This window comes from Hirundo rustica, chromosome 1 (assembly GCF_015227805.2).
Source record: "Hirundo rustica isolate bHirRus1 chromosome 1, bHirRus1.pri.v3, whole genome shotgun sequence".
Classification (NCBI taxonomy): domain Eukaryota; kingdom Metazoa; phylum Chordata; class Aves; order Passeriformes; family Hirundinidae; genus Hirundo; species Hirundo rustica.
Genome location: NC_053450.1, coordinates 91,173,237 through 91,184,751, shown reverse-complemented (window position 1 = coordinate 91,184,751; position 11,515 = coordinate 91,173,237). Strand labels below are relative to the sequence as shown.

Below are 11,515 nucleotides of genomic sequence, written 5' to 3'. Positions count from 1 at the left end.
AAAGTCAGAGTTGCATTAATTATAGATTGCTGTGATTACTTACAATTAACATGTGAAACCTGCTGAAATCAAATGGGAATGGATACTGTCACTTATTTCTAAGTAAACTGTACCCTGAATGAGAAGTCGTCCTACTGACTTCAGTGTGGGCCTCTGATTTAGCTGATGATTAGCAACTAAGATTATTTTTTCCTCTAAGACCTTTGAATTAAAATGCATATAATTATGGCATACAAGTTTCCTCATAACAAGTGATCTTCATGCATGTAGTTGAAGTCTGCTTGGCACACTTACGAAAGGCAAGGGTGTCAGCCCCACTCCTCCCATTTCTAGTGGCTATCAAGGTCAGCAAAAGCCTTAATGTAGATGCTGTAATAACACTAATAGTTCAGAAAGCACCCTTTTCTTCACTAAAGAAAGGAAATCTGCTTGTATTTGCAGGGTTTGATGAGTTATGTTTCTTGATCCATCCACTGGGAAATGCTATTCAGCATAGACAAGGCCTCAAACAGCATAATAAAAGGAATTTACATTTCTCATAAGAAAAACAAGGCTCTTTCCTCAAATGTACTGCTTCGCCTTAAGAGGGAAAGATCTTCATCACACATGTCCTGCAGCATGTTGTTCTTTCCAGCTATGGGATTTTGCTGGGAAGTTGTGACACAGTTTGTGGGAGCACTTGCCAGCTGAGCAATGCTTTCACTCCTTAAACAGGCACACTAATTATGTTACAGACTGTCTGTATGGAGCTATATGAGGCTATAGTATTTTCCTAGGAACCACAGCAAGGAAGTCAGCATGTGGCTTCAGTTCTGTTAGCTGTATATCTGCTGTGACCAGAATTTTCTCTTGACAAATAATGACATAATTAAGCATTCACCCTAGAGGTGTTTTGGGTGCTCATAAGTGCTCATACTTTCAGGTTGTCACTGAATGCTTCTTTCAGTACCAAGGAGTTACTAAGGAAGTGTTCTTATTTAAGTAAGAAAAATACTAGGCATTGATAAAAAGAAGTGCTTTTAATGCCACATGCAATTAACCCAGTGCACCACAAATAGCTGGCCTCCAGCTGTACTTAATGTCAATGATCACAAGCCTTTGAGCCCAAAGTTCAGTCAGTTTTCAATCCACTTCAATGTCCTTGTAGCTAGTCCACACCCCATCAGTTTGCCTATAAAAATGTTCTTGGAATCAGTCAAAAGCCTAAGTCAAAATAAACAAGATCCATTGCTTTTTCCTTATCCACTGAACAAGTAATATTATCTTAGAAAGTGAGCTGAGCATGATTTTATTATCATAAATTCATGCTGACTACTTTCAGTCTTTCTTGTCCTTCATTCATTTGGAAATGATTTCCAGGATTATTTGCTCCACCACCTTCTCAGGCATTGAAGTGAAGGTGACTAGCCCAGATCCTCCTTCCTTCTTGCTCATCTCAAAGACAGGACTGATATTTGCTTTTTCTAGTCCTCAGGACTTCCCCCTCCCAATCTGATCCTGCTCTTATGATGGTGTCTTTACTACTCTTGATTTTCTGATGTGTCTCAGGGGCCTGGGAATCCTGAGAAAAATCTTACCAGGGAAGACGAAGGTGAAGCTGCCAATGAGTATCTCAACCTCTTCCATGTCCTTTGTTACCAGGTCAGATTTATGAAATAATTTATACTATTACATACAACAGTATTTACAATTACAATAACAGGATAAAAACCACAAGGTCAACAATCTTAGCTAATAATAGGCTTTAGACACAGTAACAACTATTTGCATTATAATGATCACTTTTTCCTCTTCTCAAAAATACCAAGTTTAGAAAACTTTTAGAAGACCTACAAATCTGCATTGGCATTGGCCTTTTCAGCTACAGTGGCTAAGCTGTTCTCTTCTGAGTACATTGTTCCATCTGCTTTTAAGTGTAAATATAAAGCAATGAAGTTGAGGAAAAAAAAAAAAAAAAAAGAACTCTGAAGGAAAGTAACAAATAATTTACATATGCTAAATTTGAAATCAGTAATGGCTCATTTGCACTTGAAGACTAAACTGCATACAGCCTGGATGAACAGCTCTTTTTTCCATAGCAGAATGAGATAATATGGGATCACTTATGGCAGGTGTATAGCAGGTATATAAAGAGGAATAACAAGGATACATAAGAGAGTATCTTAATTTCTGGCTGTGATATTAATGTGATTATTGATCATGTCTCCTCTGGTATCCATAGTTCAAAAAGGACAATGAAAAAAACAGAGGGGGTTCAGCAAGAAAACATAATTTTGATTACAGAAAATATATCTTGAAGTAGGAAACTGGAGAATTTCAAACTTTGTAAACTTTAAAGTGCACTCAAGCTGATCTGAGACACCTGGCTATTCTGCTGGTATGTGCACATGGGGAATTAATGGATATTAGCAGATACTGTGAGCTCTGTGAGTGGAGACTAAAATACCGGAAAATGTAAACAGCATCAAAAATAGCATTTTCTGTGGCTTACACATATCACTGCTACCCTCAATCTCCTACACTTCAAAACAGCGCTGACCTTTTGAATTCACAGTGCAATGCAGTGTCTTCTTTCTTTCTTCTCAATATCACATGCCTGCCATGAGGGCAAATGGAAGACATGGTGCCAGGCACAGACAGAATACATTTGTTTTTTCTCAATCTCAGTCCTCTGTTACAGACATGTCACTTCCATTCTCATCAGTACTCTTATTACTTAAATAGTGGCACATATGTCTGTCTGAAAAATGTTTTAGTAGTTCCTTTATATTGTGGAGAAAACACCAAATGAATGGCATCTATTATACAGATCAAACAAATTATAGAGAGTCCTTTTTCCTGAGTATCTCCATGGGAAATACCCACAATGGCAAGGCTCTCCAGGAACATCATCTGGAGTTCCAAAGTCCCAGATTCAAGCCCTCTCCACCTGGACTATCAAGACTGCAAACACTCAAATGCTCTGCCTTCTGTGCAAAGCCCTGGGCTCATGCTTGGTCACACTGGATTATCTGGGACACTCAGGCAAGAGGTGTAAAAGAGCTCTGTGGGAGGCAGGGTGTTGACCAGATGCATGCAACTTTCAGATAAAGGTGAGAGCACTACCTCCTCCTGCAATGTGTCTGAGGAAGTGTCCCAGGCTTCAGTTTCCAGTCACTAACAAGCCTTAGCTGGTGTGTCTTCCAAAGAAGTCCAAATCTTATAACCCTCTGACTTCATGATTAAGTAGACTTTAAGGCTCAACGCTCCGGTGGAAGTCATCTCACATGGTGCCTGGTAACCCTGCATTGATGCCTCTGGCAGCAGATACAGATGGACTCAGCTTGGGCAGTCCTGCTGCGCTCAGTGGTTTGTGACTTGTGTGTTGAACCGTGGCTAGCACTACTGAAAATGGAGGAAATAGTCACAAACCAGGCTCCTGTATGCTGGGGAAAAAAAACAAACCCACACCATAAACAAACAAAAACCCCAACCAAACAAGAAACCCAAACCCCAAACGAAAACAAAAACTCCCCGTTGCTTCTCTAAGTGCAGTGAAGTAGGAAATTCCTGAGGCAGCTGCAGGTGTCTGGTGCTCTGACCAGTCTCCTATCACCAACCAGCTGCACATTTCTCAACGTCTCTAACGCCAAAACCACACTCTGGCTCTCTGCTGTGCTCCGCAGTGACGGCGAGCCCAGCTCTGCCTCGGTAGTACCGGATGCCTGGCAGGCACGGGGCCGGCCAGGTTTGGCCTCACAGCAGAGCACCCCGGGAAGTAGGATTCCCACAGCCCAGCTAGACCGGGCGGTGTCTGTTTTATATGGCTGGAGGGCAGCATTTTGCGCCGTGCTGCAGCAGCCCTGACAGCGTTGGGGAGCGCCGCAAACCCCCGCTCGGGGCGGTGGAAGGTAGAAGGAGGCAGGCCAAGATGTCCGTTCAGCCCCGCAGCGGCCGCCCGGGACGGCCGGGCTCCCGCACCCGGTACCGGCGGCGACGGGGCCCGCTCGGTCACATGGAGGCGCCATTTCCTCTGCCCTTGCGTTGCCCTTAAGGCCGCCGCGGTACCGCCGGCGCCTCGCCCCGCACGGGGCGGTTGCGGACGGGAGACGCGTCCCCGTCTGCCTCCTACCGCACACTGCCCGGCGGAGAGGCGGGGGTGGCTGCGGCGGGGGACGGGGCAGGGCCCGGCCGGCCGCTCGACTAAAACCAGCCCTCGCCTAATAAAGCGATGGGGCCCGGTGCCCGCGCCCTATAAATACGCTCGGTGCGCGGCCGGCGGGCTTTGGCCGGCGCGGATCGGCTCGGCTCGGCTCTGCAGGCGGGGCGGCGCAGCCAGCACAGCAGGGCCGCCACTGCCGTCGCCTCCGCCGCCAGGACAGCCCGGCCCCCGCACCCCGACACCCCAGCGAGATGCCCCGGGTAGACGCAGACCTCAAACTGGACTTTAAAGATGTCCTGGTCAGACCTAAAAGGAGCAGCCTCAAAAGCAGAGCAGAGGTGGGGGCATCCAAACCCAGCATGCTTCCCCCCTCCCCTCCCCCCTTCTCAACCCATAACTTCCTTAACCCGGCTCCCCCCCCCCCCGCTTTATTTTTATGTCCCGGTCCAGCGCAGCAATGCCCTCCCCGATCGAGACGCCCTTTGCGTGGCGGGGGGATGCCGCTGCTCCCGGGAGGGGAGGACGGGGCCGGGGTTGCGAAGCCCGCGGTGTGTCCTCCCACGGCCCCAGCGGAGCCGGGGGCGGCCGGTGCCGCGCTGGCCTCCCTCACTCCTCAAGATGAAATCTAAGGGGGCCAGTGGGGGATTGCTTGCTCCTAGCAGGTGCCTCTGCGGCGCTGAGCGGGGGTCGGAGGGGGCGGCGGCGGCGAACCAGCAGCGCTGCTGCAGGACACGAGTGTCCGGTTACCCGCACCGCAGCTGGGGCCCGCAGAAGCCGGTCATGCCACCTGACAGGCAGCATTTCTCTCAGCCTCGGGGGCTGTGGGCGGTGCTGGTGCCGAGTAACTGGTGTGCTCTTAAAAAAAAAAAAAAAAAAGGAAAAAAAAAAGTAATTATTGTAATCGAAACCCACGAAGACGCCGGGGAGCGCTTCCACTGCAGTGGGCAGGGTGCCCCGGGCTGGGACCCCATCGTGGGGGGTACTAAGGGAAGTCACATCAAACCTGGGGCGATGGGTGCGTTTCACCCTTGCTTGGATTTAACCCCCGTGTGACCTGCGTGTGCAGGGCCCTGGAGTCCCCGTGGGGCTCCGTGTCCCTGCTGGCCACTGTTAGCTGGAACAGTTGTGTAGTTCTCTCTCATCAGGGATCGGGAAAGACCGCAGGAAATAAATCCCGTGAGGATCGATTGCCTCCACAAAAAAAAATGGCTGCCTCCGGGTCGAAGGTGCCTTCTCGTTTACCCCACATAACCCCAAGGTTAACAAAAGATTTAGGCTGGCTAAAGAAGGAATTATATTGTGTTGGGGGATGACAAGAGGATTAAGGTTTTTTCCAGGGGACGTGGAGTTGCAAGAGAGAGAAACTGAGGTAGTAAGGGAAGGTGAAACAGGGAGGCTGTGTTTACTATGGGCCTATGGCCAGGGGTTTTGAGGGCTAAGCAACAACTAAGCAAAACTTCTTTGCCATCATAAGGAGTGAGATCAGAGAGGCCCTCTCAGTAGAAAGCTGATCTCTGGCAAGTAATTTTATATTTATGATAAACAGTGTCCCGGCCGAGTAACTCCTCATCACATACAATTACTGCACATAAAGCCTGTGGGCACTTTCGAGCCATTTGCTTTGAGACTAGGGATCCCTCCTTAAAATTCACTGTGCGGGCCTGGCAAACAGGTGGAGCTGTGCTCCACCGAGTGAGTGGCAGGCACATGGCTCCTTCAAGTGCAGTGTTTTGTATATTTAGCAGCATGCAGGCTGTGGAAAAAAGGGCACTGGGAAGGGAAAGCCATAGGAGGAACATGAGCTGATATGGCAGGGTTGTAACGGGTGGCTATGATGAACTGTTAAAACACTGCAGATGAGAAAAAGTGCGTGTCATGCGGGGGTCAGTGAAAACCGATGAAGGTTAAGAAATTGGACACCATCACTGAGGCTGTGGCAACGGGGATAAACAGTCTGCGAGAGCCAGATCTGAAATGGACAGCCCCAGTCTGCTTCAAAACAAGAATATAAATAAATAGTTCTGGCAGAGGAACAGAGGCAGCACACTACAGTGCCTGTTACCCAGAAAGCTGCTGCTTTGAAGCTTGTATCAAGAAGCGTCTGCTTCTCTGGTGTGAATGCCTCATTTTGCACAAGGATAGCTTTTTATGCAGTGACTAGAGTTAAGTCAGCTTCCTAGAGAGACAGTTTGGGGTGTTTGCAGATCTTCTTGTGGGTTTGTTGTGTTGGTACTGGTTTCTGATTCCTTACACCGTCTTCATTTTCCATGGTTGCTTTCTCCTTTTGAAAGATATCAGAAAATGTGATGCTTGAAATTCAAATATAGAGATTGGTTAGAGCAGAGACGGGAGTGGGAGCAGCATTATCTGTCTGTGGGGTCTTCTTACTCACACAGCCTGTTCTTGCCTTGGTTGGGCTTACTCATGCACTCTGTCCATTGCAAATTGACCAGACAAGTGTCCTGTAGGAAGCTGTTAATTAATTTTTTTTTAATGTAAATAAATCCACAAGAACAGCACAACTTGCTAAAATGGCTAGGGAATGGCAGCCAGCATGATCAGCAGTGTTGACTGATTTCCACATGAGGAAAAACCTAAATGTACCAGAGTAATTCAGTATGGAGAAGAAGCAGCTGTGGAGGATATACTAAAAGTCTGTAAAGTGAGGAGTGGAATGGAAAAGGTGAAACTGAGTAGTGACTATTGATTGTCTCTCATAGAACAAGAAAAAGCACTTTACCGGGAAAAGGTTATAGATTTTATGCAGCATATTATTTGTCTTATTGCTGTGGGGTATTGGAGAGGCTAAAGGTGTGAAGGACTAAAAAATTACAAGTCAAGTTCTTGCCTCGTGTCTATTTTGCAGTATTTTCTGAAACATAACTCTTCTCCTTTCTGAAGTTCCTTTGAAAGAGATGTTTTTCTTTTGTAAAACTCTAGGGCAGTGGTTCTGATGCTGGTATCTATGTGGAATTGGTTGTGGAAAACTCTTGTTTCCCCCTCCCCTCTCCCCTTGGATTCTAGTTAATACATTGTATTAAGAGGGAGTTAAGTAAATTAAATTTTCATACTTGTTTCATACCTATCTTCTTCATACAATTTCCTAATGTTAGCTGTAGCTAAAATTCCTGTGAGAATGGTTTGTCATCCATGATGGCTGGAGAATTAGACCTCTGATAGTAAATGTGAGGCGGGTGAGCTCCATTAAGATATATCTTAGCTTGTTCACTGAAGTGACCCTTCACTTACGAGCTTATCCGAGAACCCGATTCACAGTTTATCACTAAGGCACCAAGTTCTTTCTCTTATACAAATCAGTAATAAATCCCTCACAATATTAAACAGAATCTAGCCTGCAATTTGGAAGTGCTCAAAATGTGTTTTAATTGAATAGTAAAAAATCCTCTATTTTTTCTGTTGCTTTCTTTCTCATGATGGATTTCAGTTTAGTTCAGGTCTGCAAAATGTTACTGGATTAAAGTTGCAGTGAGGGTTAGTGGAAACTGAAAGAGCCTTCATTTTTGCTAGAGACTAAACTAACATCTTAAGAGTTGTGCATTTCTTTTTTTTTTTTTTTTTTTTTTTTTCCTTTTGAGCTTTTGAGCATTTTTCCCTTAAGTAGGAAGGTCCTAGGTAGGCCAGTGGGAACTAATCTAATTTGGTAACACCTCTTGCAGATGTAAGGAAAAAAATGCCTGATGTTACCGTATCATTTGAAGGTGCTGAAGAAGAAATAACTTTGAAGGTGAAGGCGGATACGGTTTTAAGACATTACCTTAGGAACTAGCAGCTTCTTGGTTTAGCAAGCCAAGATATGATTGTTCATATTGTACGGCAAGAGTGCTGGTAACTGTGACCGAAAGAGCATACTTTAATATACTGTCATTTACCTTAAAGACTGGGACAAAGTCCTCTATGCCCTGGAGATGGAGAAAGTTGCAGTTCTTACTGCTTTGGAGTTAGGAGTTCAACTTGACTTTCTCAGGCAGCCATATGAACAGCTGAAGTTACTTCTGTGTACAGTAACCCAGAGCCCTCATTGTCCTTTCTTTCCAAGCCCTTCTGCCTTGTTCCATTTCTTTTTTTGATTTTATTTTGATTCTTTTTCTTAAGTAAGAGCTCTATTTAATGCAGAAAACATTCTTTTAATTTTTTTTCTTGTTTGGAAGGCAGAAAAAAGTTAATGCTGTAATAGTGGAACAATAGGAACAGAAGATATGAGGAAGATCGAGAAGCTGTGTCTAAACGTTCTGTATCTGAAATCTGTGGCAAAACTCATGTAAGATTACGATCAGTTCCGTAAAAGAATTGTGTGTCTGTTCACTGCAGGTCGACCTCACGCGCACCTTCACCTTCCGTAACTCCAAGCAAACGTACACAGGAATTCCCATTATAGTGGCAAACATGGACACTGTGGGGACATTTGAAATGGCTGTGGTTATGGCAAAAGTAAGTCTCACCTCTCATTTCTGCAACAGTTAGGAAGCTGCTGGGTGACAGTGAGCATCCTTTGTTAATTTTTAACTAAGCTAAGTTTGTTGGAGAACAGGGGAACCTTGTAATGGTCTTAATGAAACCGGGCAGAAACACTAATTAATGTAGAAGTTTTAGTATTGATTCTTTTTCTGTGGAAGGGAGAGATTAGGAGAAAAAAGCAAAACAGGCTTAAGCTTAAAAATGAACAAAAATAGTTTTATTGAGACAAACTAAAAGAATGGAAAAAAAGTTGAGAAAAGGAAACTTAAACCAAAACAGAATGACACTAAAACACTCTTCTCTCTCCTTACAAACTATTAACTTTCTTATTAAACAACACAGAAAGACACAACTTGGGATTGTCAGTCAGTTTCACTATTTAGACATAATCACTCATTACTTTAGGAGAAGAGTGTCTTTGAGGTTTTTCATGAAGACGTTTGCCACAAGACAAAATAGTCCAGTGTTCCCAATGTCACACATGTGCTGCCTCCCAGAGTTTTCACAGACTGTGATGTTCTATCAGCAAGGCCTCTCAGTGTATCTGGGGTAGTATTTACGAATACTTCTTCTGCTCTAAAATCATCTTTGTCTCAAAGGCTGAGACTTCCTTTTAACCCAGGAGCGGGGGCTTTAAAGTTCTCAATTAAATCTCAATTACATCAGTCTTCAGTTTTGATTAGAATAGCATTCTACCCAACGACACTAAGATGCTGCAAAGAACAGTTAATTTCTCCATAATTTACCTTAGAAAAGTCCAGTTAAAAATGTCCACTTCTTCTATCCTATTCCAATATTATTAGTTCTTTCACTTCTAATCCACTGACTTCATCTGGTGTCTGTTTCTACGAACCCTCTGTTTTCTTTCTACTTTCTCTCAAGGAAGAGTTGTGCTTTAAAAGCTCCATGTTGCTGGGAAGGGGTTAAACCCACCTGGGCCTGCAAGGGCCACCTGCACGCCCCGGTCTGCAGGGCTGAAAGAAATGCAGAGCTGTGCTGATGGAGGAGGCTGGTAGATGCCCTTTTTTCCACTCCTCGGTCTCGAGTGGTCCAGCTCGGAGCTACCACAAAGCTGTAAAAGGGCTCAGCCCAGGCCGCTCCCATGCAGGCAGCAGCTCTCAGAGGCCCGGCTGGGCCCAGCCCGGCCACCCAGAGGGGCAGCAGGGCCCGACCCTGGCCCGCCTGCCACCTACGATGTTACCTCATGGCTGATTCCGAAGCAGGAGACCGATCTGCTGCAGATTGGAGTTTTAAATGTCCTTTCCAAAGTCGCATTGACATCCTTATTGGTCAAACTAGCTGCCAATATCTTGGCTAGCTTTCTGATAAGTCCCAGTCCTCCCCTCCCAAAACCACTCCACGGTCCTGGCAGGGAAAAACATTCCACATTTCTCTATAGCCAGAAAACAAAACTGTGCCAACCCATGATAAACATGAGTTTAAAACTCCAGAATAAGGAAAAGTGGGTGTGCTTTTACAACAACAGTTACCACAAACAGGATAAGAAAGTTTCTGTGAGGATGCTTCCACTGGGTAGCTTCCATCTTGGGTGTAGCTCAGCTTCAGGTAGAGCTTCTAGAGCTTAGTTTTTGAGGTCCCTTTGTGCTCCCTGCCAGAAAAAAAAAAAAGTTAGCTGAGTAGTTGTTTTGAAAGTGTAGGTTACAGGATAGAGCTGCAGCAGTTAATGAACCTCTGTCATATTCAAAATACTGACAGTAGCTTAATGAAACATATCATAAACCTAGTCCTAAAAGGTTGGCTAACTATGCCAAGTTGCTTTTGAAGAGCTGTTTATAGTTTCTTGATCTGTTATTCACTGTTAACTGTTTCTTCCAAGCAGGATGAGCTGATACTTAAAAGGGGGTTTTCTAATGTGTTATTTTGCAGCTGAGGGAAAAATTACTAACTTGGACATTAATATCAGTTCTCTTGGTTCTTTGCTAGCATGCAATGTTCACTGCAATTCACAAGCATTATTCTCTGGAAGAATGGAAACTGTTTGCTGCCAATCACCCAGAATGCCTCGAGGTACATTTTTCTACTGTAAATTATTATGGTTTATTGCTTTGTTCTGAACTCACTGCCTCTTGGGAGTGAGTTGTTACTGGCGTCTCTTGGGAGTACTGTTGTCAAGTGAGGTTTCGGGGAATGAAGATATTTGCTGTTCTTAAATTCATCATTGTCCTGATTTTAAAAAAACAGCCATGTGAATCCATTATGAAAGTGCGTGTATTAAGATGCAAAAAAGCAAAATTTATAAATGCCTGGAATGGAAACAGAGAAGTATCCTGAACTCAGATGGAGGAAATACTTGGGAGTAGGTATGAGTGCTGTGCTTCTGTTGCTGTTGGGAGCTGTGATATTGCACCAGTGTGAATAATTTCAAGTCACCCAACCACAGGCTGGCTCTGCACACCCTTGTACCAGGCAAAATCTTTGCCATCAGGTGTGCAAGTGGATCTGGAGTCTGCAGGCTTGAGGGGCCCAGGTGCTGGGCCCAGGCAGGGAGGAGCACTGAAAGTTGTCAGACCTTGTGTGTACTCCACTTACCTTCTTGCACCACAGCTCACTTTGTGCTATTCCTGGCTGTGCTATCCCACTTGTTCTCAGGGTCCTAGCCTGAGCCATTATATTTAGTAAATTTAAACATTGACTTAGGTTGTGACTTTCTCACATTCAGACTACTTATTTTTGTCTGGCAGGCCCCTGTACCCAGAGAGGCGCTGTAAGTGTGCCTGGCCACCTCCCCTTCCTGCTCAAAGTTTAGTGCAGTTTTTGATCTTTCTCTGTATAGAAAAAAAATACCACACAGCTGTATTGTATCTTTACCTGTGGTACATTTTAGAATTATATTATAAAGGTAGTTGATTACAGAGTTATCTGAAAGTGATCCTAGCA

At 44.8% G+C, this 11,515-nt stretch overlaps 1 protein-coding gene across 1 annotated transcript in view; it reads left to right on the top strand.

Moving 5' to 3' along the window:
- Positions 1 to 4,253: 4,253 nt before the first annotated feature.
- Positions 4,254 to 11,515, top strand: part of GMPR (guanosine monophosphate reductase) — a 42,916-nt gene continuing 35,654 nt past the window's right edge. Inside the window, exons 1-3 of the mRNA XM_040073750.2 lie at positions 4,254 to 4,479; positions 8,471 to 8,590; positions 10,562 to 10,645. Of these exons, the coding sequence (XP_039929684.1) occupies positions 4,393 to 4,479; positions 8,471 to 8,590; positions 10,562 to 10,645 (291 nt within the window). The 5' untranslated portion in view covers positions 4,254 to 4,392. The remainder of the gene's footprint in view (positions 4,480 to 8,470; positions 8,591 to 10,561; positions 10,646 to 11,515) is intronic.